Raw genomic sequence first — 27345 nt, 5'->3', positions numbered from 1 at the left:
CGCGAGCATTTTATATAGCACGCACATCTCACAGATTTAAAATATACATATCTATCTTTTAGTGCGTCCAATAAATCTAACGGCGAAAGCAATTTCGTAGTAACGTTATCTACCTCATTGTGCGAAGCGTATGGATTTGTTGTAAGTTTAATAGTAGTTGCATAAATGTATAGATAGAAAACATTTACTTACGATTTCAGCTAGAGCACTGATAACTTTTCCAAGGGTCGTCAAACTTTTATTGATGTTGGCACCTTCCTTTAATCTTGTGCCCTTGGCGCCAGTCGAGTCAGCTCTTTCAGAACCTGCTAAATCGACTAGAGAGATTTTGCTAACTTTCTCTGTTACTAAACCGGTGGCAGAGTCTTGCTTTTGTTGCGTAAAGAATATCGTGAACACGGCGTGTGATCTGCTTGATGTCTCGTTCATATTCGTGGCTGCTACCGTTCTGAAGCAAGATTTAACGTGTGTTTAGACCAAACGAGCAATTCCTTCGACCATATTCGTGTTCGTTCAACGAAGATCAATACGAGACGAACACGAATGTGATCAGAATGTGAGCAGAACGAGCATCTGCTCGTTTGGTCTAAACGCACCATGATTTAAACATTTTTGATAGCTAATTGATCTTTCCGTCATGTAAATAAATGCGTACCTTGCTTTATTGCCTTCGTCGATAAGATCGTGAATATCTTGGAAAGACATCACCGCCAATTTCGACAAATCCTCGACGTACGGACCGAGTAGAGGGTGTTCTCGAACACGGAGATTTCCTTTGTTCTTAGGGTTTAAGAGATCCCGCACCCTTTCGCAGTATATCTCCATATAACTGACTTCCACCGAATACTTGAGGCACTCGTTTGAATTGCGACTGATTTTCCTAAAGAGGTCCTTACAAATTTGAGGTATTATTCCCTCTTGACCCTCTTCTTGCTTGCCCATCATGGTGTACGATTTGCCGGCACCGGTTTGTCCGTACGCGAATATACAGACGTTGTAACCTGTGTATTTTAAAATATGCCCGCTAAACGTAAGCACACTTAGGAGAACTCTATTCGCATCTAAAAGAACTGGATAAAAATGTAACAATCGCGTAGCAGTTACATGAAACTTTTAGCGCAACAGTGGTACAGGTATGTTCACATATCGCGAATATGTGTCAAGAACGTATGAGAATTCGGACGAGCAATTCCTAACCGAATGGTATGCGGACACGCAAATTCCGTGGTTCGCGAGAATTTCGATTACACGGTGTCTGAAGTATCCGAGAAATTGTTCAGACATTCAGGAACCTTCCATTCGCTGTATACCGACAGGCTCACCTTCGAAAGCGTGTTCCAGCATCTCCTCGCCGATATCCTTGTAGACCATCAGTTGTGAAGAATAATTTATATCGCTTGGCTGTGAAAGAGGAAATGGCCCATTTATTATAATTCTTTATTATCGGTTTCCGATATACATGATTTTATGAGAATACTGTATATAATCAACTGCCAGTCGCGCTTTTAATTTCAATTTCTATCGATTTCTATGGTCCTAATTTTGTTAAATAACCAATCAGCTAAGAGTAACGATTAAAAATTAATTTAAGAGAAAAAAGAGGGAGAAGTACGATAATAGATACTTCTGGAAATGATGAATGAAATCAACTGTTCTTCTATTTTAGAGTTTAAATTTAGTAGTAAGTATATGTGGATAGACAAACTATTCAATTCTTGACACGATTATTTCTTATGCAGATCGATGAAATGAAAAGAATGCTAATACGAGTGACTGATTGCTTTTTCTATCAGTATTGAATATAAAATGACGAATTTAATTATCAGAAACGGATAAAAGATACTCACGTCCATGGAAAAATAAGAATAATCGTAGTTGAAGCTCTTGATTGCATCTTTGCTGCCTGGTGGTGCTTTGGGGTTCACTATCGCTGTAACACGCGATGAAAAGAAATGGATAATGCAAACGAGAGTGATTAAAAACTGAGCTAGATAATTGAAAACTGTATTACTTGCAAACATCGAAATTTCGCGAGGGAACCATTACGTATAAATAAGGTGACGTGAACGTGTCACGTAAAGTTTTTCCAATGTGGAACTTTCAAACTTCGATCCATTTGTACCTTATGAAACGTGAGAGGGCTTCTTTACCCAATTCACGACGCAACAGCCTGACGTGAAACTTGTTTGAAAAATTAATATATCGAACATCGACCAAAAAGAAAGTTTCGCAAACGGGAACTGAATTTTTTTCTGCCATTTTTACCTTCAGAATAAATTGTCTCTCTCGGGAATACGTGAATCGAACTCGAATAAACAAACACGCCCGTGTAAACTCGACAATTACAGGAGAAACAGTTCCCACGAGAAATGCAACTTCTTTTCCCTCTACGTCGGTCTATCACTTTTAATTAAAAGAAAAAAAAAAGAAAAGAAGGAAGAACTTTATGAACTTTAAAACTGACTGCATAATTTTGTATACTTCAGCCATTACAGTGTGATAATCTTTGTATCGATTTTAAGTAATTGTGGTCTTATGAGCATCGCTTTCTTAATTTGAAACTCAATTTAAATTCTTTATCATTGTTCGATATTCCATGCATACGAAAACTTAGTTGGTTATACAATGCATCGTTTATGGAGAATAAAAATTAATCCACGTGTTCGAAACATTCCACAGACTATTAATACTGTACGTGTGACCACTAAAAAATAACCAAAATTAGAGAATAAATGGTAATCAGGCCACGATAGGGCAGCAAACAAAAATAGCAAGGAGATAGAAGAATAAGTTCAAATGAATATCGACATGGAGGGATGACGATATGCCAAGAGATTAATAATTGTACTTACAGGTAGTGCTGCCGGACATTTCGATGATACATTGTGCCTCGCGGGAGATCTCTCGATTGTTGAAGGGTCGTACCCTCACCGCCACCTTTACCGACGACATTTTCCTTCCGTTTTCAATTCAGCGTCGGATCACGACGGCGGCGGTGCTGGCGATCGACTTTATCCTCGTTTCTCTACAAAAACAAAGAGGCATCGTTAGCGAGGTTAGCAACACGGAAGAAAAAGGCACGATAGTATCTTCCATTCACTACTATTCGCACGCCTGTGGGTTGATTATAACGGTGTGCTACTTCTTCAGATGATTTTATTCATTTTGAACATTTTACAAGAAGAATGATGCGACGAAGAATAGTGATGAAGAAAGAAAGAAACGAGCTGTATGGAATAACGAAACAGTGCCGTGTATAAGATCCATACATATATATTGTTGTGAGAGAAAGAAGTTCCAAGATTAAGTTTCAGAAAAGAGACCATTAAGAAATTCAAAAGGCCTCGATTACTGAAGTTGAGAGGGGTCTTCAAATATTAAATTCCCTAAGGGACACATACATGTACCAACGTCGAACAGTTTGTGATCGAATTTGTTATAGTATATTTAATTATACGCTGATCGAATCTTGGGGTAGTAAGTTTGGGGTCGTCAATTACCCATCAATACGAGTAACTGGTGCATGGTGGATGGTGTCGAAAATCGATATCTCCTGACAAAAGGTCCACCGATTGCTGGTTAATAACTACTTCACTCGCGAAACAATCGACAGAAAGGCTAATATATATAGTGACAAAAGAATTGTACCAATCATCATCCATCCACGATTTTCACTAATTTTTTGCTGAGAATTTTGAACTCATATCACAGAATAAATTTGCAAGATTCTAATTAAAATATGAAATATATATAACAGTAGATTTAGTGGGAAACATGTTTGCTGGAGTCTAATTGAATACGTTGACTTATACTACTGCGGGCGCTCCGATAATTTCAGGCAATACTACTTGCATTTTCATATATCTTGTATGTTTAATGCACAAGAAACATTATATACGGTATTGTACACCTTGATATTCGTTCGATAATATTTCTGACACATTTATATTTAATTTCTATGAACACAGCAATATTAACATACTATAATTACTTCCGCAGAATAATTATACTGCTAATTTGTATAGAATTGCACGATCTGGTTATTCATTCGTATCGCTTATTAACAATTCCGAACGATAATCCTGAAAATAATCACATTTATCAATTTTTATAACGAAGATAATCGAATATATTTAAAAGTGTTCGACTTTTTAACAAAAGTATTGTAGGAGGTAATATATTATACATATATAAATGTCTGGCTCCATCGTGTCTAGTCAATAGCTGACTCATTCCACTGTGAACTACTCGACACATTTTTGCTTATTCAGCTGCATGGAAGACTGCACATTAGAAGTAAAATTAGTTCTCAAGATCATTACAATGTGTAATACATATAATCAATAAATTAGTTCCACAGATTGACTTCCTATGAAAGTCAAGTGGAGGTACAGATTCTACATTAAAGACATAATCACAAATTGTATTTGTACCCTCATATTATTAAAATATTGGACTCTTTAAGTTCTCATACATACATATATACATTAATAACAATTATTATTATTATATAAGTTAGTATACCCACGCCGAGATGAAAATGGGCGAAAACCTTAATTATAGCAACTAAATAGGTTGAACCTTATACCTGAAATGAAATTACTAACAAAACCGTCAACTTATGATAATTAGCAAGTTAGACCTATTCAAGAACGTAATGTTCGATATTTAATTAACAGATAAAGGAAATTCTAAAACTATAATACCTCACTAGCCAGAATAAGTTCGCTTTTGGAACAACAACTATAGACTATCTATAGTTTTTTCATCACTAGATGAAAGTTTGAATCACTGTGCCGAGGGATCGATACGATGCATTCAGGGCGAGGAAATTCTAGAAACTGATTTCAACAGTGTTATCATTTCTTGTAATTCAATATTATAGAGAGTGATGAATACGACCAGTCAGTAAATGTATTACTGCCTTTGAATTCGACAACAAAGGTGCTTATTCCGTTTTCATGTATTTGTATCTCCCATCTTTAGTGTCACAATCTGTTTATTTGTGAGATAAAACAAATGATTGCGACGAACAAGTCGAATGTTGAGAAATTCCGCGAATTGTAAGAAAAATTTTCTAATAGAGGCTAGATGGAAATCTTCCTAGCTTTATGTCACGCGAATGGTAAACGGAAGTGACATTTCAATCGAAGAAAAAACCCTCCAAGATGACGCAATTCTATTCAAGGTACCAACTTACGTCAATGATAAACCGCGGAAATAGTAGTTTGCTTTCACGAACAGAAAACTCTCCAAATCCGTTAATGGATTTGCTGAAACAGTCAATAAATTTCAGTATGGAACAAAATGCAAGCTGCAGTAGCTCCAATTTCAACCGTTAATTAAGTGTAACGTTATGAACGCGAGATGGTACTTTAGAAAAACGGTTTGTGATACTATAACTTAATAGCAAAAGGTGTCCGATGGCACGAGCATCCTTGATAGGAGAATAACGATATCATTGCACCCGCTCAATCAATAGTCCTGGTCAAGCGTTGGGAAAAACTGCATTCGTTGGCTGACTACGCACTTACATAAATCACTTGAACAGTCCGCACGAGTGCTGCGCTAATCCATTTGATTTTACGATTTGCGATTTACATCGTCGGAATTATTGTACGAATATATCTTTCTACGAATGTTTGATCGAATATCGGACGAGACAAAAGATAAACGATTGAGATAACATATCGTTCCATTAAATGCAAAGTATTTCTTTCATTCCAGGTGTTTAGTTCATTTCATAGATTTGGAAGAAAGAAAGAGAGAGAATAGAAATTTAATTAATAAATGGCTGAGAAATATCTCTCAGGGCAATTGAGTGGAATCACGTCCTTGAATAATGCGAGTGGATAAATTAGATACATATATAGATATATATATGTATGTAAGAAATACGTACATCATTTGCGTGTAGTATTCTAGTCGTTAATGTTTTGTACATTTCGTTGAAAATTCAAGTCGCACGAATAGATGGCTCTGTAATTGTCCTGAGCTGTATGTAGAGAATTTGTGAAAAAGAGGACATTGGTATCTGTTGAATATTCTGCTGAATATTCTTCGTTATTGCAGCATGCGAGCTCTTTGTTAAGTAATATCAATAGTATCTAGGGAATATGGAACGAATACATCGAGAATGCGTGATGGAGAGGTATATGCCACACATTCTAAATATGTAATCTCAGCAAAGACGTCTTACAGCCCCCTATATGTTTCTAGGAATTGCTGAGAAGCAGTAGCCAGAAAATGTTAGCTTTGTTCGTCGACTAAAGGCGACAGTTAGCAAATTGGTAATTAACATTAAGCTCCTTTGCGTGATTATTGATTGGTTCACTTTACGACGAAAATAGATCTATGCATACATTACCACAACTGATTTAAATTTAGATTAAACTTTAGTAAATAAAAACAGCATAGCTATTTTAAATTTGATGTTTGCTGAATACAGATGCTTTATCTTTCATTTGGCCGTTTTTAAGATTACAACTTAAGATTACAGAGATACTTTATTACAAAAAAATAAGGATTACGAAGGAAAATGTCAATATTGTATAAAAATATTATAAATATAATCTAATATGTAGCATTTTCATTTCGAAAAAGGGAGTATTGCAATTTCCACGGAAACATAACGCTGCGCGTATATCCCAATTCTTGGGATGCACGTAAAAACATAGTCGTCGTCCAATCGATAACAGCAACGGGGTTCGAGTTTAGAGGTGACTTTGATCAATGAAATTTCTATTCTCGATTAGTATACTCTAAAATTCCGCTATAATTCGATCATCCGTGATTAATTTGAACGTGATTGACGCTACGACATGTGTCCCGGTCTTCAATCGAATTAGTGTCCTTCCCCACCCAGCGGAACATCCATGTTTCGATTCAATTCCAAACGAGTCTTTCTCTCTTTTTAGTACTTTCGTTCTACAGAATCGATGTCCTAATACGTTCAACGAGCAATCGTTTAATCTGGTCATAATAATTCAACGTACTGCATCGATTACTTATCGATGTCTCTACCTATCTACTGTACGGTTCAAGAACATTGTGTATATCATACTGAATAGCATACGTACAGGGGCAGGCGTATAAAAATGCATACAAACTGTCATACTACTGCTTGAAACGTATACCGTACGCAGTGTATACAAGATGTCGTCGTACGACTATCGAAGGAGCTTGTTCAACGAAATTGACGACAATATGCGTTTTCCCCAAAAGTATCTTCGAAATTTTATCTAAAAAGTCACAGAGGGTACAAGAGAACATATTATTGACAAAGCGTAATCGATACGACAGCGAGACGGGCGTAGGTGAAGGAACATTCACCGCGTATACATGGTTTTTCACGATCGATCGTCGTCGCGAAAGACGTTTCTGCGGTTCTTACCTTTGGTACAAGCGAGCTTGTACGGCCGCGCGTCTTCTCAGAACGAACTTCGTTGGTCGTTCACCGTAATAATTTAATCGATTCGGAAGAGCGATGACAGTTATCGATGCCGGACGCGACACTTCGATCTACGGTGCGAAACGGATGAAAACACTCGCGAGCCTCACACCCGACGGTCACTGTTATGTCGATGCACTGATTATTCTTTGACGATTCTCGAAACTCTTAACGGACACGTACACGAACATTATAATGCATTCGTCCACATATCGCTCACCGTTGAGCGTGTACGCGCGCACACCTACTTAATATATACACACAACGCACACTCACTTTACTACCGAACTACCCTGCTGCCCAACAACGAGTGACTGCGACACCTCCGGTCGACAGTCGGTTGTTGAGTGACGGGTAGACCAAGAGCGCCTGCGCACTTACCCCCGCGGCGTCCATTAGCCGATGGCCGACTTACCGCGTCGGCGCCACTGTCGGTCACCTGGTAATTACAGTACCGTTACCATAGGGCGATGGATGCCCTTTGAGAGTCCCTTGCGGGTTGCTACGATCGTAATTCATTCTTTCTGGCTAATTTTTCTCAATCCTATTTATTTTTTTTCAACCTAACGATATCTCGTATCGATGTATTCGGTATTGTTCCATTTGCCAAACTTGACTTTTACATATGGAAACATTTAGATTCCTGACTGACTTAATAATTGTTTAGGATCTGAGCTTTGCGTGTAATTGCGTATTCGTATCTTTTTTCCTTCTTTACAGATAAAACTTGCATCGAACGAGATTAGGAACGCAGTAGCCTCATTAACGATAAGAAAAAATTGATTGGCACGATAACATCTGCTTTTGTACAACCCTCTTCTTTTATGGATGTAATAATACATTTTTTTTCATTACTGGTAAACCAATATTTCTTCAGGATCGTCTATACACAAGAAAGGGTTAAGGGTTCACTTTTCACGTAGGTGTTCGTGTTTTTCCTTTGGCAAATGATAAATGCTGCTGACGTAAAATTATAATCCTCACACTTTAAGGGACTTTGTAAATTGTATGTAACACTCTGCTGACGCATCGACACGATTGGTCCCGCTAATTAAATTAATAAATTCGTTTCCTGATTGCTCGAATTAACGATGATTGTCGCTAGAAGAATCGCTGGATCGATTTTGCTTAACGTTTAATTCAGCCCCCGTAATCGTTTTATAGGATTCAATAAACTCCGTTTGTTCAGCCGAGTTTTGCAGCCAAACCACACAAGATTTCATCCTTAATTATTATGACTTGATTTGATTCAACATTCTTTTAGAAACCTTCTATTAGAAAAGAAGAAATGAATATTCTTTCTTTTTATACTTTTCTTTTTATAGATTATGGAAAGGCTGCAAATGTTCGGATTTTTTTTTCAAAAATTATATTGTAAGAGATTTAACAGACTGAAGTCAGAGTACATCTTTCCTCATCAGAGGATTTCTTCGTTGACCCGATACAATCATTTCTACCGAAAATGGTAAAACACGGACATTTATAGCGATGGCCAATGCACAACATCAAAAAAAACGGTATCGGCCATTTTCTTGTGAACGTTCTCGTTGTCCTCGTGGGAATTTGTTATTTCTACTAAGTTTATTGAGTAGTCTAGCCGTAAAAAGTATCCAAATAGCCAAACCATAAGCATAAAACGTGAATCATTAGCTTCACCCGTACCCAGATGCTCTGTTCCACGCATAATTTGTATCTTTAATCGCTGTCGCGTGAAATTTGCTATTTTTACACATCTCGATGGGATGATTCAATCGATTACCATGAGAACGCGTGCACTATAAATCTAACTGGCCAGGAAATAAAGTGCCGATATTGCTTCGACGTCAATAAAATGTTTAATCCCCCCATATCGTGCAGCAGTCCTCTTAAATTTCCAGAGGAAGGAAGTTCTTAGAAGGAAGCTTGCAGGAAAACAGTATTGTACTTCTCATAAAAGTATAAAGGCTCAATTGCGTTACGGTGGACGATAAAACTGCAGCATTTTCACGGAAAACGTTTCGTTAACGCGGAAATAGGTAAATCTTTGAAAACTTTACAATCATCCACTTTTAGTGTCGTACTGTATATTTAAGATGTAAAAAAATTGTAAGTGAAAAATAAAGATATAATAATATTGCTACGATGAAGTTTAGAATAGTATTGTTGTACTCCTATAAGCTTCGTTAATACATACTTTAGTTTGACTAATAAATTTTCTATCTTATAACGTGTTTCTCTAAATAAAGAATAATTAGACATCTGGTTACTTCCTTTTAAGTGTCCAAGTACTGACCATATACTGACGATGGTACATGTATACGTATTTATGTATCTATCTTATATTGTTACATATGGTCATTCCGTTTGACTAGATGAAAGTTTTCTGTCCGGTCCTTTACTATCATACATAGATACGAGCCATCTCTAAAGATGTAGCAGCTGCAGAGATCGTTGAGAAGAATAAAGGTCGCATGTCCATCCCTTGTTAGCAAACCTGTAACGTTTATTTATGCAACAGATGGAAATGGATCGCGGAAAATCTGTCAACACTGTCCAATAAACGTCCCATCTATCCTAACCGCATTTCAATTGTTGATATTGTATGTTCATTTCAACGTTGTGATCATTTTAACGCAAGACTGGCAAAAATGCAATTTTCAATTAATTTTTAATATGGGAATGTTAATCTGGCGTAACACGTAGAAAACGTAGGGGATGAAAGTATCATCGGGAAATGAAAAGCTTCGTCGAATGACTCACGCGTATAAATGACGTCAGAGTAGATGTGCAAACATATCAGACCCACACTTTTATTACTTTACATTGTGTGTATGTACTTTATTTGGCGCTGAAACGATCTTTGGCTCCCGATATGACCCACATAATTTTTCTACGAATACACAGGATTCTCTCTCTTACTCGAGACTAATTCGAATACCGAGATTTTTCAAGATATTGTACTAGAAATGACACGATTAAACAATTCCGCTGTCGGACGGATCAAATCTGGATATTACTACTGGCGCCACGACAGGATTACTATGTAGAGTAAGCCTACACAGATATTTCCATCTAAATTGTCCTTCTACAGCTAGAAATAGCAAAGTTCGAGTCACAATTTATTCAACGTAATGGTAGGTTCGCCAGATGATTTCCCGTAATTTGTTGCCAGGGAGAACCGTACACCTAGTCGCACTAATTACTCGTTACGATGTCGCGTTACCAGAGAGTATAAGATAGTCGTGTATGTGTGAACGTGACTTAATATCGAAATAAAGAAAAAAAAATTCTTTCAGTCCACGCCACCGCATTTTTCCAATGCAATTGCCCTAATTTTCCGGTTGTGTAATTCCACGCCTTTTGCAGAGGACAGCTCCAGTGTAATTATGATAAATTGACGGTAAACACATTGGTTCTGATTATCACAGGCAATACCGTGGAGTTTGGTTTTAAAGAATCACTGCGACGGCGTATCGCAAGTGGATTACTTTTAAGTGATTAAAGCAAAGCATATATCCAGCGATGCGAAATCTCGTTTGCTCGTTTTCCTTTTAATGCTAAGCTACTTCGAATCTACATCTACATTTTCAAACAAATATCTAGGGCTTGTTTATACATTCTAATAGTGACTTTCATTAACTTTTCGTAAAATTCACTCCAGCTAAGTATCTTTTTTTAATATCCTTTAATTTAACGTTACTGTACGTGAACAATATTTTTCTTAAATCTATGAAATGTACAAAAAGCGTGAATATTTTCGCAGGTAATCCAAAAGATTTTCCTGAAACATAATTCTGTTAACTCGACTGATTCTGACGCAAATATTTCTCAACTACAACAATTCTACTTAAAAACGAGAAATATCAATGAGAAATTGTAAAGAGATCTACATACTTTTGTACCCTTTATATCCAACGCATCTAATCTACGTTCATGTAAAGTGCCCATCAGTGTAGGAAGTACGGCAATAGAGTTAGTCTAATTCACTAGCATGAGATCTTTCGCGATCTGCGTTGAAAAATGTTCTGGTGATCGATCGAAAGTCACAGTTTAATACGCACATAATTGCCTGATAGAAATTCCCCCTCGAAAAGTACAGTAGAATTGAAACCGGTAGTATACGGTGGTATGTGGTTTGAAGCAATATGGCCGCCCTGTTAGCGGTGTCGAGTGCGCGCGCCGATCGACATATCGTGGTCCAGGGTCGTGCATACCCGCTTTCTCCCTTTATGGACCAATCGCATCGCGCCTAGAGGAGAAAATCAATAAGACAGAGGCAAGGATGACGTCAGCCTGCAACCGACGATCGACCGATGCGACGCGGGCGGTGCCGGGCAATTTCTACGGAGCAATCAATAAGTAAAGATATCCACGATGTCGGCAATAGCACCTACGTATCTTTATTTCAACTTTTCGCGAATATCTCGCTGCCTACTATTATCCGATCGGAAATCTAATTTGTTGGAATTGCACCTCTCCATTTTCGCGAGAAGGCTACTTCCGTCGATGCGATTGCCTTGGGGGGTGTGTATTACCCGAGCTATTAATATTATCGGAAAAAATTCAGGAATTCAATTGCTATATGCGCCCATTAAGAATTTTTATTTATACGAGCGCAGAGCGCATTGTTACTAACTTTAATGCTTTCGTAGGAAAATGGAAATGGTTCGAACAGAAATGCATTTTAATAGGAAGTATTTACTTCAATAGAAATAACTGTCTAGCGTTTAAACACTGGAAGCAACATTAATCCGAAATTAATGAAAATATGGAAATTATTTCTTGGTAACTTTGCATTAGAAGTTATATACGTGTGTATATGGTAAGTACTATTGACGTACATCGATATTTTACGAAATTTCGTTCTAGAAGTATAACTGGTACTTACGTACATATATCCTTTATCATAAAAAAATAGTAAATTCTTTTTATGAAACTTTATGATTTTTTTATAAATAGAATTGATGAGAGAAACATGATTAAACATTTTATGTAGTACGTCCTGCAATAACCATTTAACGATAAATCGGAATAGGATTTAATGACACCTTAACTAACATTCTGTACAAATATTGTGAATGAATAACTTGGAAAAAACAATCTCTTCAATAATCCATTTTCTTGTAATTTATTTAAATTTTTTAACGTTCTAATAACTTGATCGCTACATCGAAATAGCATTCGTATTTCGACGCTCTGCGATCAATTTTCATTAACATATCCTTAACGAACGTAATTCAGCACAAAGGTTTAATTTATACAGCGCTCTTTTCAGCATCAACCTTCCGTGAAGTTGCACCTGTATACTCTAATTTCGAAAAAAACCCAACCCTGGAAGTGTGTTACAATTTTCTCGTAACGATCCGCGACCTGAGTGTGTTCGTGTGTAAGTGGCTTCGTGTTTTAGCAGTAAAAAAACTTTGTGGCAGAAGCAAGTCGATTTGATACGCGTCGACTAGGGCGAAAGCGCCACCTTCGATAATTAACACTTCTGACGATGCTCTAACATAATGAATCGTTCGAAACGTACTGCGAACTCAACGATTAAATTAGTTTTAGAATTAATTGAACAAAATTTTATAACGTACATTTAGATTCATTTGACTTTTATGCAAATGCATACGAAGACACGTAACAAGCGAGTAGATGATATAATTTTTCCCAAGCACTTGACATGACAGAAAAACTTGTTACAGAACACTCAAAATAAATTTCTAAATAATGACAAAAGTCATTTATAGAAATTCTTGCAGATAATGGAATATTTATCAAGGAGCTTTACTTAAAACACGAGAGGGATATAAATTACTTACATCTTAGATAATAACTAGTTTTGCCTTAATATCGTAGTTATTCGAAATTATTAAAAACCTTGCACGACAATTTCTCGCGGTACATTCTGAAATCGTCACAATCACAGAGCAAAACTAACCAAGCTAACAACACGGTATCAAACAAAATAGAAATGTATGCGTGACGTTAAGGAAGTTTAGAAAGTAGCTGTCTAAGACCAGACTCCGTCTAGTGTACACTCCAAACGACGAAGAACACAGGAAATTAATCTGTAGCGTAGACGACATTCAGGGGTTTGTGATACATGACGTATCGCACACAAACGAACTCGTAACGACCACAATGATAATATCGCATTCATGCGTTTATATCAAACGTGCTATTAGTGCGAATGCTGAAAGTGACAAGAATACCTTTGACTCACCAGATACGTAGGCAGTGACGTGAAAACAGCCGAGGTCCTCCGGCCATACTGGTTCTGGTTCCGCGGTGTTCCTCGAGACGCGAAGTGTACGCGTCGCGACGCGAGGCGATTCGACTCTAACCGATCGATTATTAAAGCTGCGGGTTAGGCGTCTTTTTCTTCTTTCTTGACACTCGCCTTGTGCTAACCGTGTGGCGCTGATGTGTGTTTTCTCCTCCCGTGATGACGTTGACGCTTAACGCGAGATTTCCAATGCACGTTAAGCGCTGATAAGTGCCAAATGAAAACGCATCGCAGATGCGATGGTTATCGGTATATGATAATTCGAATCGCGCGCTTCGATTGGGCGCGAAACGTTTCAAATTTGATTTCGATTCGAACATTACTCTCGACTATTCATTTTCTAATGTAAAACTATCGATGCTTCCTTGCTGTTTTTAACGCATACAAGTAATTTCGTAGAATATCAATGTAAAATATTAAACATTCTATAAAAAGTGTGTATACTTTACTATCTCGACTATTACCTATAAAGTAACAGTAACACTTTGTATAAATTTTAATTGCTCTGTCATATTTTATTATATATGTGTACAATATATACGAAACAGGTGTATACAAAATCATAAACGCCTTTTCGATCCGAAGAAATCGATGGAAAGTACGAAATTAATTCCCTAGGAAAACGTCATACTAGGTAAAAATCACTTTCGATCCTAATATATTCTCAATCATTCCTCTAACAACCAGCAGCTTTCTTGAAGCGAGCGTTAACGTCATTCCAGTTGACGATATCAAAGATAGCCTTCACGTAATCAGGTCGAACGTTCTTGTACTGTAAATAATAAGCATGTTCCCAAACGTCAATTCCAAAAAGTGGTACTAAACCGGTTGTAGCTTGCAGAGGATCTTGGTTAGCACAAGTAGCTATTCTTAAAGATTTTGATTTTGGACAATATCCTAGCCAACCCCAACCGGAACCTTGGATCGCAACGGTGCTTTCAGATAATCGTTTTTTCATTTCTTCCAGGCTGGAAAAATCTTGTTCGATCTGTTTAAGTAGAGCAGCTACGGTAAAAGATATTTTACAATTAATTGTATCATGTAGTTTAAAAAATAGAAACATCGTAATCTCTCTCAGTGTGATTTATTTACCGTCTGGTTTACCACCGTTTGGCGATAAATTGCACCAGAAAATCGAATGATTCAAGTGGCCACCTCCATTGAATTTGATGGCAGGACCCAACGCAATTTGCGTATTAACATCACCTTTGGCGGCAGCTTCTTTCAACTTCTCCTCGGCAACGTTCAGATTGTTCACGTAAGTCGCGTGATGCTTCGAGTGATGGAGTTGCATTATTTCAGCACTGATGATAGGTTCCAAAGCTTTATAGTCATAAGGTAACTCGGGAAGCGTATGTTTTGCCCTTGTAAATGCGTCCTTCCTAAAATTTGAAGTGCAACTGTTAGAACTATTTATTTCAGGACACCCTTGAGAATTTATATAATACGAGCGATGTTTGTATGGCATACGCCATAAAACGAATCCATTTTATATTATCTAAAAAAAATCATAAAATGCATCATATTATTTAATATTAACATTCCAAAGTATCATATCTGTAAAATAATTTTTTTTTATTGATAGCATGAATATCATTTTATCGTGCTTATTTTTATCTTATGCTTTTTTTTATTTCTTCGTCTCAAATTTAAAAAAAAACAATTGATCGTTGTTTTATTTCGTAAATATTGACCATAAATATACTGATATTCAAGTGTTAAATTGACAAGGTTCTTATCTAATATATATCTACATACCAGAGGTCAAACTAAATTCGTATTGATTTTTTTATACGTTCATTTAAGTAAAGCAATTTAATAATGTGGTTAAATATGCATCTAACAAAATACATTTTATGCATTTCATTCGGCATTGTCAAATTTGACAGATACGTCAACAGTGTATTACTAAATACCATCAATGAATCTTGAATTAAGTAATGACTATTATAAAATACACATCATTTGTAAGCGTAATCGAATTATATAAATAACTGTACGAATCGAATTATATATTTAATTAAAAGGAAAGAAACCAACATTTATTAAAAAGTATAACGGAATTTCTTTCTAATGTTATGTGTTTATGATTGTATCTTGTAAAATACAAATATATTAATATTTTATATAATAATTAATGTGCAATGAAACGGATAAATCAAAAGTTTAATATTAAATGTAACATGTAGGCTCTCTGGTATGAGAGGTTAGAAATTATATAATATCAACTGTACAGCTCATATAAATGAAAAGTAAGATGAACTTACATTGTACTGGAAAATAAAGCACGTCTCGCTGCAAACATCGCTGAAACGTTCATAAATCAATTTGTCTTTACTAATGAGTATCACAATATTGCACAGTGCGAAAGTAAACTTCGATCTCCTGAGGTAGCGCAGACCACTGCGAATATCTTAATGCCACAGCGTGCCGGAAAATGGCTTGGTTACTACGTATAACTATACGAGTATCAACTATTACGTCACGATTTCTTCTATTCGCGGTAACAGGACCACATGTAATAATTTTTGTAATCGTTAACAGTATTAAGTATTTAGAAAGTATAATTTGTAATTCAAAATTAATTGACTTTTAAATATCCTTTGCTCGCTTTAGTAAACGTTAATTTTATGTTAACTTTAATCTTCGGAAGTACAGTTCGTGTACTAATAAAAATTGATGCATTTAAAAAAAGATGACGTCTATTTCGTCATTGGCATAAATAATCGAATATATATGTCAGAAGAAAATCTTTAATTGATAAATTACACATTGTACAACGGTAACAACCAATTTCTATATGGAAGATATATTTTATTTGAATTATACAAAAATTATACTTGAATTGCTGATCATCTCCAAAAAATGATATCCCAAGTGTGAATTATTTTTAAATTCAATACACTAAAATTATAAATGAATTAGAAGAAAGATTCACTTTTATAAGGAAAAACTAATAGAAAAACATGCTTTCATAAAGCAATATAAAATAGCAATGTAAACGCTTTGTACATGTATCTTTAAAAAAATTGTTAAAAATACAGTGTAAAGTTTTTGTGATCTTATAGATTAATCTGTAAATTTTACTGAAATTAATATTGTTTTATATTTCATATAATTTACAGGTATATAATAAATCTAACAAATAGACCTCAATTTTATTATACACAATTAAAAGCACATTTTATGCATCAGTAACGAATGTCGACAGGCATGTCGTCTCACAATGAAAAAAAAAAACAAATACATACATACAAATTATTGCGCACACAATCGTGTATAAATCTACGTATGTGCGCCATCGTGTACCAGATATTAACATTTGTGTATTTACATAATAGAAAAGGCATAGCCTCGTTTATTACTTCATTGTTACTTATATTCTTTGTGATTGCTTCAAAAAATCTAACAAGATGAACTATTATCAAGGTTTTAACGAATTTTACAAAAAGCCATTTAGAAACATTGAAGCATGTCGTTTGTAATAATGAATAGTTAATAGAAAATTTAATGCGAATCAATTGCAAAAAAGAAAAAATAGTTTCAACTATCTACCCCATTATTCCAACGCCACGTTATTTCGTGTACATATTAATCATATGTAATTAAATGTAAGTTCTTTTGGCATTAACGTGACTTAAAACATTCAAATAAGAAATATATTTACAAATATACTTTATATGAAAAATTATACAAAATTATTAGAAATAATAGTTATTATAATATGCTTCCATATTACAATTCTTAAGTAAAACAAATTACGAAATATTAGACTCACAACATACATCGTGGTATCAAGTCACGCCAAGCCATGTTGTTCATATGCAACAAGTGTTAAGTGTATAAAATCGTTCTAGAAAACTGTTTATTCTGGATCGCTTTGAAGCGTCTCACCATTAGTTAGAACTAACGCATCATCGTCAGCTTCGTTATAATCAAGAGAAAGGATACTCTCTCTCCTCTTTTTCTTGTGTGTCCTTTCATCGTCACTACCTGGTGCACTTTTGTCCCTTTTGGTCCTATCCCTACCCCTAGTTATTCTAGTAAGCACCTCTTCCCCATTTGTTTTATTGTTACTTCTATTATGACTTTTGCTTCGCAATATCCTTTTGTTATTACGATTTTCCTCGTGTTCTTCTTCCCTATCACTCAATTCCTCATTCTCAACTTTGATAATTAAAGCGGCTGAATCACTGGAGCTTTCGTCATTATGATCCGCTTGGTTAGGTTTCCGCTCAACCCGTTCTGTTCTTTCGGTATTTGAGAATTCACACTGAGGCGATCGTTGCGACGATAACGGTGGAGTCCTAGCACCTTTGCACACATCACTGTCTTCCATAGATTTCAAAGTCTTTGAGTCCGTAATTGTAGATTCTTCCGGTTCCTCCTTTTTAATTGGTGGTGTATGAGGGGACAAACCATTCGTTAAATTATTCTCGCTTGAATTTGTTTTTAATGCTGCATTTTCTTGTTGCAATAATATTACTGATTCACGAGCTTTACGTAATTCCTGTTGTAAGAAATAAATTGTACTCTGCATTCCCTCAACATCTTCGTCCAAATCTTGTAAAAATTCATCCAGTTCTGTAAAATCATAAAAGAAGATTATTTTATTCTATAATATGACAAATATATGTAAGTTAAAGAGACTATAAAAAGAAAGAGAATAAATACCTGACTGTGACTTTTTCATTTCCTCACTAAAACTTCTCTGAAGCGCAAGATCTCCTTCTAGCTTAGCAATACGTCCACTAGCAATCATTCGGCCTAATTCTTCATTTTCTTGATACAACAGTCTGCACTTTGCCATTAATCTCTTACCCGTATTACTGAAAACAATAATTGCATGTGAATATATGACAAGTTCAAATTTACCATTTATTTTTATTAAAAAATATAAGTTTTTTACCTATCTGGTGTAAATTTCCATGCGCTAAGTTCGTTCTGGGTGTCCTCTAGTTTAGCTTTAGTTGTAACAAGTTCTTGCCTTAACTTTTGAATTAAAATGTTAACGGCTGGGTCTAAAAGAGCAGATCTCAATGCAACAGCAGATGGAGCATGAGCAGCTTTCATTTCAGCGATTTGATTCTAAAGAAGTAGAAATTACATGATGACATTTAAAACTTTAATAATTACATTCATATATTATCTATTATACAAGTATAGACTGTACGTACAATATATTCTTGTAACTCTTGTTCTTTTGAAGCAAGTCTCCTGACTAATATCTTCTCTCTATGAGATGCTTCTGCATGTTGTTGTCTGTATTTGCTTTCAGATTCTCTTAACGAGGATAGCTCACCTATAAAAGAAAGTTACATCATTTCCTCTTTTAATTAAAACCTCATTGTTCAAAGCTATCTATGTGCTTCATTAATTTGTTTATTATCTAATGTAAAATTAAATTGTCAAAAGAGTATTAACTATTAATTATCATAAATGTAATTATCTGTATTAACTATTAGAAAGTTACTACTTCTCGTTTTAGCTCCATTCAACTAAATATAAAATATCTTCTCAAAAAATGTTGTTGAGTATTTTACTGATTAATGTTTAAACTTTAAAATTTTAAACACTTTTTTATGACATTAATAATCCTTATTTTTATATTTTTAAATTTATACATTTTTCTAGTTAGGTTTTTTATTTTAATGATGTTATTTTAATATTTTTTGTAATAAATTTAATATTTGTTTTATAGTATTATCCTTTCTGATCATTATTCTTGTTTTTAGTTATTTATTCTGATAGTAAGAAAATAATAGAAATTTGTGAGACACATAGAGAGCTTGAAACCTTAAAATGTATGTACATATAATGTAATGATACAGTATATTCTGTACTATTTTTTTCTTTTCTTTTGGTATTTCATAATCGTTTATCTTTGGTGAAATAAAGCATAGTGGTGAAAATCTACTACATACTGTTTTGCCCTAAGTGCGCATAAACAAAATATGTTTTTATATGTACGTGACATTGACTGCCTGACAACTGACATTCTTAATTAGCGCATACTTTGAGTTTTGGAGTCGTTGCATCGTGCCATTTGTGAGATTCTCTGTGCTTCCACCGAGACCAAGAGTGGACATTACATGTTTTCCATGAGAATAGACAGACTACTTGTTGCAGACACAGATGTTATCACAAGATGACCTCCTGGCCTTATTTGATCAGGTTTGTATTTGTTCAGTTCAGTAACTTGGACATCAGGGAGTAATGATGCAGGTACAAATGCATGCATGAATTGTGTTCTTAGTGGGAATAAACAGGAATGGATGTCTAGGGAACATAATTAAAATTGTTTCAGTTTTATCAGACATATCTAAATATAACATGACGATATTAAAGATATGTAGAGATTGGGATATAGGAAATGTTAGGATCGAAAAAAGCAGCTGGAATTTCAGATGGTAACTGCATCAATTAAAGGTTTTTCGTACTTCACCAAGACTTAGGTTCACGCACCCCTGGCACAGTGTTTTGTGGGCCAAAGGATGACATATGGGCCTCTGTTTTTACTCTTCTGAGCGGTTCATATTCAGAGCCAGCAAGGATGTTGTATTTCATTCAATCCTCGCAAAGTGGAAACTCGATATCCAATGTACACAAAAACACACACACGCACTGTCCTGCTTCTGGCAGTGTGGTTTACTACACTGTAGAATGATAGGTGGCACACTGCACAGTCACTTAGGAGCTTTTATCGAAAATAAGCTGTGTGTGTTTATTACAGTGAAAGAAATGATTCATAGCAGACACATTCAATTGGAACCTTATCGTATCTTCTTCGTCACACAGTATCACTTTCTTTTTCTTTCAATGTGCACTTTGCGTTTAGCATTAAGTGATTTTTTTAATACCAATAGCAGCGCAACTGAACACCGGATAATAGAATTATGCATTACTTGCATAATGTTATATTAGATTCTTTTTGCATACGTGGCATATACATGATCGTCACATCACTTCTGCTCACCGAAAAATTTCAAACACTTTACAGATTGGCGTCAATTTAATTGCCCGCACTACACACCACAAATGTAGTTTTTGAAAATCTTACAATATTACTACATCACTAGCCTTTATCTAACGTGTCTATTACCAAATTGATCTATCCAATACTTTATAATGGATACATAACATTTTCTACAATTGTATTCGCTTATCAATGTAATAAAAAATTCTTAAGAATTTTCACCTATATTAGTTTGTTATCCATTTACGAGAAAGAATTTTTCAATCTTAAGACTTATAAGAAAAACTTAGCAATATTATTATCCTAATCACAATACTAATATAATACGCTTGGTCCCTAATTTTAGCGTCCCTATAAGAGTCTTGTCTCGTACAAGAGACCGTTGTGTTCTGGCATTCATAAATTCGCTTAAGAAATGTGGTGAGTGAGGTGGTCTCACTCAAGTGATCTCAGTACCTTCCTGGGCTGCCGCCTGGGCCTCTAGACACTCCACATACAAGTCCTGTTCATGCCACTTGGCTGCTAGCTCGTCCTTTGTCATGTTGTCCAATTGTTGTTGCGTTAGCTTCACACGCCTTGGTTGTCTAGGAGAATGAGGACTGCTTGGTTTTCCCCCTGTACCATTATTTTGTGGACTTCTTGGTGAGGATGGACCCGCCGACTTAACATCGTTGCTCTCTTCTGCCATTTTTTTTGTTGTTTATCGTTAAAACCACGCCTATGGCCTTAAGTAAGTTGCTTCCTCTTTAGCTGCTTAACTGCAACGAGTGCGTCGATGATATGTTGCCAGTGCTAGCGCACATTTGTCTGAAAAAGATAAAAATATTTTTTCAATACAATGCAAGGGAACGTAAAGTCATTACCTTGCATTAGAATATTAAATATACAAAAGTTATAAATGTTAGCATGTTACTTTCAAGCATTCAATGTTTATTTATTATTACAAAACAAGATTTTTATTCTCGATTATTTTTTGGATGAATGATACCTAAGAACATGATACTCATACAACTAAGGTTATACAATTATAATATATTAATATTCAGAATACAAAGCAACGTTATTCGCTGAGTGAAAGTTACAATTTTACGTATATTAAGTATCAAAATAGCTTGTTAACATTTCATATTTTATCGTAAATAATTCCTTCAGATACGAATGGGGAGTAAGTACTGTTAGAACTGCTGTTATAAGTACATACTAGAACACTGCTGTACACATGTTATTTACAACTACTTCATTTTCATAAACCTTACTTCCACTGGTCGTGTATTGGAATAAAAGTTTTTTAGGGCGCAGGTTCTGACCCGGCTTTTAGAACGTACCGCGTGATTGAAGAAGGTCACGTGGAACGTTTAATGTTTTATTGTGATATGCAGGGTAGGGAATGTAGGATCCAGTTATCTATAGTTGAAGGGAACATTGACGCCATTATGTCGACATGTCTGCCATGAGCGAGAATTTCGCGGTATAACATTAAAACCTTTATTTGTTTCGTTTTTCACATCGTTTATATATGATTCACTTACATGTAGCGATTATAAAACAGATTTAAAGAACGTGAACGAAGCAATGCGTCTATATTTATACAACTGTCCAGATGTTTCGTTTAGTTTTAACGATTATAGTACGTTTCGTAACATAAATTGTCGCAAACCTACTATCATACAATACTATGTAACAATGTAATATCACTTTTGTTCACTTCACATACCTGATCTAATGACACGCCTATCGTTCCATTGAAAAATGTTTGTATCCAGTATTCGGTATAACATGAAACGATGAAACACGACACCATGTATAGGTACATACACACACATGCATATATGCGCATACAAATATAATTTCGTAGACTCTTGTAAGCAAGTGGAAACCTTCGTTATCAAATTTCTCGATCGATCAATCAGTACGAAGGATAAATGTTACGTGCAGAGTTTGTTTCGATATCCCGCGCATTCCAAATACAACATCAATGCGCGCACATAATACACATATCTCGCGATCTAACGAAAACCATGTCACCACAGTCTAACACATTAATGTAACTAATCATGAACAATGATTACTGCCGACCTCACGTTCAGGATGGCTAAAGAAACGAATATCAGCGCATGCTCCAATCACGATTGTTCAACTACAGTGCTGACATAGAAATGTACCAAATGTTTTTCGAATAAACGTAATATAGAGAATATAACACAGAAATGAACAACGTTCTAGAAACTCATAACCAATCGGAAGAAATACAACATCTGAACATGTTCGCCGTATTTATTATTAATCTTACAGTTTTCCAAATTGCAGTCCTGTTAACCTTGTACTTAAAATATCGAATCACAAACTTCTGCATTGACTACGTCGTCGTTAAGTTCTAACTAATTTAAAATATTTCAAGGTGGCATATTAAGCCCGCCATTTTCAAAATTACACAGCGATACGAACTTCGTATAAAAAGTTTTACTTCTTCTGTTAAACTAACATACTTTATTTATCTGAACAACGGTATATTATATATATATACCGCATATATATATATATATATCTGTGTATTACAAAAGTACTGAAATACTCTAATAAAATAAAATATCTGTATATATCATCGATTAAAATAACTTTAAAAACGAAATTAAAATATACCCACTAACTACAAGTAATATTACCAAAAATGCAATTTATTCTTTAAAAATGCTAACTTTCGGTTTTGTGCTTATCTTCGGTGATTGTATCGGTCTTATTTTAACAGGTATTGCTTTCGAAATTTTTGTGGGCGGTTTAATCATCGAGGTACGAGTAATCGTTGTGTTGAGCGGTTCTGGTTTTGAAGAAGCATTTACTTGTTGCTCTGGAAATGAAAACTTTCTTGGTCCCACTACATTTCTAAAATAAACAAAATAAATAAATAAAAGTAAGCATACATAAAGCTTAATACTATACTTAAATACGCAGGGCATCTTAGATGCTTTTGTAAAAATAATAATATAAAGTTATACCCGTATGATGTATTGGAATCAATGGTAACATTTAGTTTATTTGTACTATATTTTTTGTTGTCTGCAGATTTCTGTTCCATGTCCGAAGGTTTAGACGATGCCGGAATGTAAAAACTACTGCGACTAATTTGGGATTTCGAATTATTTGGCTTGACTTTCATTCGTGTCACGGATTTAGTTTGTATCGATTCGATACAACGTCGAGTTTTCGGCGTTTGTACTATATTTGGTGAAATCGTTTTTGCTTGCAATTGTTGCTCGGGCATCCAATGGTTTAATTTCGTCAGAGGTTTAATGTAAGTGAGAGGCTTTACATTTGACAAAGTTGCTTTGCAAGGGCTACTGGCTATAGCTGGATTTGATTTTACAGGAACACCATCGTTATCTAATAGGAAGATAAGAAATTTTTTATTTTCATCGTCTTAGCTTTCCGGTTGAATATCGTGTACATAATTACCTTGAATTAGCGATATATCGTTTATAGTCGTCGATTTTTTAACCAACAACACTTTAAGGGCTTTCTCCAAATTTTGTTGCGCTTTTAAGATATACTCAGTTGGACTTTTAGGACTCTCGGTTTCACTTCCTAGAGAAATATGCCCCAAAGAATTGCATAATTCGGCGATTGCAGCGGGAGAGCTCGTAGGCTTTGGAGGCAACAGTCTTGGCTCGCTATTAGAATTTTCGGTTTCAACGTTGATGTCCCACACTTTTTGGCATTGCAAAACAGGTTTGCTCGTTGGTATCGAAGATGCAATGCGATTTATAGATGAATCGGAATTCGTTCGGTATCTTTGAGCTTCAGGTACATGCTGAAATTGTGAAGCCGAGTTAGTTGAATAAAATATTAACGTTGTAGACAGAATACTCACCCTTAAATCTGTGCTGTTTGTACAAAGACGTATTTCTGGTTGAGTGTAACTTCGCGTAACTTTATTTTCTGTTCTCAACAATTTCGGCTCGCATGGTCGTCCTTTCGATTCGCACATGATCGTGTCAAATAATTTATGAGATACATCGCGTAAAACCTCGGTTACATCTTTCGACAAGCGGGGTAATAGATCGCTACCAGCTTCTTCGATTTTGTGTACAATATTCGTCTAAGAAAAAATGTTAAACTACAATTTAGAAACTTATTCATGACACTTAATATCATCGCACAAGAGTGCACAACTGAATTCCTTAAATATTATACGCTGTACTACTACCACACCACTAGCAAGCTAAAATTAATTAAAATTTATAACAAACACCGTTTATTTTTACATACCGCACTTCTACTAGGACCGGTGCCATTAACGCTCGAAAAGGATACGTCCTTGACGCGATCAGACTTGGGACATTGACACGTAATTCTTCCTAATTCTAAAATTGCTTTCATATTCGAAACATCGCATTCGATTGTAATTTGAACGGTTCCCTGCTCAAGTTTGCTTTCGGTATTTTCTCCGCCCCTCCATTGAATAAACGAATCATTCTGTTTCCCAAACGAGAGCAATTTAAATCCAATCGCTTGCAAAAAACTGGCTAACGTTGGTACGTCCGGCTTCGCTTGGTGTTGAACTTCGCGCATTTCTTCGTCATCCGAATTAGCGTGCGCATGCACTTCCTTCATCCATTCGAGTATCCACTGATAAAATTTCTGCTGCGCGTTAGGCTGAGAAACATCTTGATTGCCGAGAGCGCACTTGCTAATATTCATCTTCGAGTACACGTATTAGACTTAAGGGAATAGGAGGCAAACTGTCCTCGGCTTAGGGTTCAACTTTTTTTGCCGGTAACTGAAATTATTAGTAATCAATTCATATACTGGTATTGAATGTGTAGCAGTTCTCATCATTCGACTGTAAACATTCAAAGTAGTATACACGGAATTGGGAACGGTATCATATTATTGCAACTCATACATGTGAATACGAATGAAAAGTAATAGATATATCATAAATTATAACGTTATACAAATATTTGTAGCATTTATTGGTATTATATAAATATTATAATGTTTGTGTCAGTTATGTATTCAGTTATTAACAAAGAAATATTTTGTATGCAAATTGCGATGTGTGCGTGTACCTATATATTTAAAGCCTTTTAGAAATATTTGAAAAAATATGGTAATTTTCTAGTGAGTATTAACCTGTATTAAAATTTATATCTCTAAAATAGAAGTTATATAACGCTGAAATATATATATATATATAAATTGTATTGATGCTCAAGTTGATACTCATGTTCAAGTATAGGTAAAATGCATAGGAAATTATTTATATTTTCTTGAATGTAAATTGTCTTTATTATATAATTATACGTATTGTATTCATATCGATTAGTTCAAATTTTCTCATTTCTTTAAAACTATAAATCCTTTTGATGTACTTTCATATTTAAAACCATTAATTGATTTGTATTTTTTAATTTTAGAATTTGTAAAGAATCAACTATTTTAAAATGATGCAAAAACTTCTTAAAGTTTCCCTCTTAGCTGGTGTTGCGGGCATACACATGCTTCCACAAACTGTTCTCCTAGACACGCGTAGAAAATTTAGAGCTAGATATGGGTAAGCACAAAGATATAATAAAATTAATAATATATATATATATATATATATATATATATATATATATATTGAGTGTAAGGCATTACTTCTAATTAATTCTAAAAATGCATAATTTTTATTGCATTTGCTGCTAGTAAAAATTGTTATAATACTGCATACACATCAATAATAATTGATATATGCAGTGTCGAAATAATCTGTTCATAGCGAACGTGTTAACATGATACTTGCTAACTCTCTCCAATTTTACCAGCTTCGATCATAAGGAAGTACCAATTCAAGAAAATATTCAGAAAAGAATTGTAGAAGTAATGGATGATTTACATCTATCAGAAAAAGAAAGGAACGCTATTAAATTTTTTAATGTTCATGATGTGGATGTATACCACGCTGGACTAACGCAAACGGGTTATGGTGCTATAGTTGGAATTCCAGTGAACTTTGAATACCAGGATGTTCAAAGTATAACCGATCAAACCATATCGCTTCAGTATGTATCAATTGATTGGAGTACAGAACCTGCCAAACAATTTCGAGAGTCTTTAGTACTTTCTGAGAATGCACAAAAATTTGCAATCGCTTGGAATATTTTATCAGTTAAATACCCAGATCTATACATGATGAGCACTTGGGCAATGAATGTACTTGTTGTGTTTGCTATATTAGATATGGCTCTTTTAAGTCCTTATATCACTAAAAATAGAAGATTGAAAGTCATTTCTATATGGATCGTAGTTCTAGTTGCACTTCATGGCTCGACAAACTTAATAGATAGTGATCATATACAGACAATAAACGAAATATTGGCCGTACTTGGTCCTGAGTACATTCAAGGTGGTATAGAATATTATGAAAAATTGTCAAAAAGAAACAAAGCTTTAAGAATTCTTTTAGGAAAAAGGGGAGAATACTTGTTTACAACCGATGGAAGTAAGATTTCTTGGTTTGACATAAACATACCAATCTCTCGGCAATTAACCTATTTTAATAGGGCTCTGCAAATTGTCACTACATAGTATGGATATTTAAGTTTCTGTGAAAATAAAAGATATCATGATAATAAAATCATCAATAATTTAATTACTTTCAGTAGTTCATTCCTGAATGAT

The 27345-nt window shown here is 35.0% G+C and overlaps 5 protein-coding genes across 19 annotated transcripts in view; 1 reads left to right on the top strand and 4 right to left on the bottom strand.

The window, feature by feature from the left end:
- Positions 1 to 13895, bottom strand: part of Unc-104 (kinesin family member unc-104) — a 30185-nt gene extending 16290 nt beyond the window's left edge. For 4 of the 12 annotated variants that reach the window (XM_076904786.1, XM_076904832.1, XM_076904817.1 and 1 more), the window contains exons 1-6: positions 13647 to 13895; positions 2853 to 3025; positions 1848 to 1930; positions 1323 to 1401; positions 656 to 1001; positions 193 to 448 (exon numbers count right to left, since the gene is read on the bottom strand). In XM_076904786.1, coding sequence (XP_076760901.1) covers positions 193 to 448; positions 656 to 1001; positions 1323 to 1401; positions 1848 to 1930; positions 2853 to 2952 — 864 coding nt within the window. In that variant the 5' untranslated portion in view covers positions 2953 to 3025; positions 13647 to 13895. Of the gene's footprint in view, positions 1 to 192; positions 449 to 655; positions 1002 to 1322; positions 1402 to 1847; positions 1931 to 2852; positions 3026 to 13635 lie in introns of all 12 variants that reach the window. The other 8 variants (XM_076904810.1, XM_076904802.1, XM_076904854.1 and 5 more) reach the window with 6 other exon arrangements.
- A 305-nt stretch (positions 13896 to 14200) lies between these two features.
- On the bottom strand, positions 14201 to 16142 carry Sod2 (superoxide dismutase 2). Its single transcript, XM_076895948.1, has 3 exons — positions 15977 to 16142; positions 14802 to 15091; positions 14201 to 14714 (listed from the first exon to the last, which is right to left on the bottom strand). The coding sequence occupies exons 1-3, from the start codon at positions 16027 to 16029 to the stop codon at positions 14386 to 14388; spliced, it is 672 nt and encodes a 223-aa protein (XP_076752063.1). The 5' UTR covers positions 16030 to 16142; the 3' UTR covers positions 14201 to 14385.
- Positions 16143 to 16790: 648 nt separating this feature from the next.
- Fl(2)d (Pre-mRNA-splicing regulator female-lethal(2)D) lies at positions 16791 to 22540 on the bottom strand. Of its 4 annotated transcripts, none has more exons than XM_076909751.1 (6): positions 22400 to 22540; positions 21142 to 21492; positions 18887 to 19011; positions 18619 to 18797; positions 18384 to 18538; positions 16791 to 18293 (listed from the first exon to the last, which is right to left on the bottom strand). In XM_076909751.1, the coding sequence occupies exons 2-6, from the start codon at positions 21371 to 21373 to the stop codon at positions 17575 to 17577; spliced, it is 1410 nt and encodes a 469-aa protein (XP_076765866.1). In that variant the 5' UTR covers positions 21374 to 21492; positions 22400 to 22540; the 3' UTR covers positions 16791 to 17574. The 4 variants fall into 4 exon arrangements, with proteins under 4 accessions (XP_076765866.1, XP_076765876.1, XP_076765894.1 ...); XM_076909761.1 differs by lacking the exon at positions 22400 to 22540 and adding an exon at positions 21942 to 22381; XM_076909779.1 differs by lacking the exons at positions 21142 to 21492; positions 22400 to 22540 and adding exons at positions 19725 to 19870; positions 20150 to 20225.
- Positions 22541 to 23357: 817 nt separating this feature from the next.
- On the bottom strand, positions 23358 to 25569 carry LOC143422699 (uncharacterized). The gene is made up of 5 exons (XM_076893571.1): positions 24949 to 25569; positions 24551 to 24778; positions 24106 to 24490; positions 23679 to 24063; positions 23358 to 23565 (listed from the first exon to the last, which is right to left on the bottom strand). The coding sequence occupies exons 1-5, from the start codon at positions 25378 to 25380 to the stop codon at positions 23361 to 23363; spliced, it is 1635 nt and encodes a 544-aa protein (XP_076749686.1). The 5' UTR covers positions 25381 to 25569; the 3' UTR covers positions 23358 to 23360.
- Positions 25570 to 25737: 168 nt separating this feature from the next.
- LOC143432686 (transmembrane protein 177) lies at positions 25738 to 27339 on the top strand. Its single transcript, XM_076909514.1, has 3 exons — positions 25738 to 25803; positions 26100 to 26236; positions 26490 to 27339. The coding sequence occupies exons 2-3, from the start codon at positions 26127 to 26129 to the stop codon at positions 27250 to 27252; spliced, it is 873 nt and encodes a 290-aa protein (XP_076765629.1). The 5' UTR covers positions 25738 to 25803; positions 26100 to 26126; the 3' UTR covers positions 27253 to 27339.
- Positions 27340 to 27345: the final 6 nt, after the last annotated feature.

The sequence above is a fragment of the Xylocopa sonorina genome, chromosome 1 (genome assembly GCF_050948175.1).
Source record: "Xylocopa sonorina isolate GNS202 chromosome 1, iyXylSono1_principal, whole genome shotgun sequence".
NCBI lineage: Eukaryota > Metazoa > Arthropoda > Insecta > Hymenoptera > Apidae > Xylocopa > Xylocopa sonorina.
This window is presented reverse-complemented; position numbering and strand designations above follow the sequence as displayed.

Bases quoted from the DNA above. Each gene is read 5' to 3' on its own strand.
- Sod2 (XM_076895948.1), bottom strand. From the start codon at position 16,029: ATGAACGTTTCAGCGATGTTTGCAGCGAGACGTGCTTTATTTTCCAGT. The intron at 15,092-15,976 runs GTAAGTTCATCT...TTCAAATTTTAG, and splicing joins GCTTTATTTTCCAGTACAAT to GAAGGACGCATTTACAAGGG. The intron at 14,715-14,801 runs GTAAATAAATCA...CTTTTACCGTAG, and splicing joins AAACGGTGGTAAACCAGACG to CTGCTCTACTTAAACAGATC.
- LOC143422699 (XM_076893571.1), bottom strand. From the start codon at position 25,380: ATGAATATTAGCAAGTGCGCTCTCGGCAATCAAGATGTTTCTCAGCCT. The intron at 24,491-24,550 runs GTGAGTATTCTG...TCACAATTTCAG, and splicing joins CAAACAGCACAGATTTAAGG to CATGTACCTGAAGCTCAAAG. The intron at 23,566-23,678 runs GTATAACTTTAT...TGTTTATTTTAG, and splicing joins GATTCCAATACATCATACGG to AAATGTAGTGGGACCAAGAA.
- LOC143432686 (XM_076909514.1), top strand. From the start codon at position 26,127: ATGATGCAAAAACTTCTTAAAGTTTCCCTCTTAGCTGGTGTTGCGGGC. The intron at 26,237-26,489 runs GTAAGCACAAAG...CAATTTTACCAG, and splicing joins AAATTTAGAGCTAGATATGG to CTTCGATCATAAGGAAGTAC.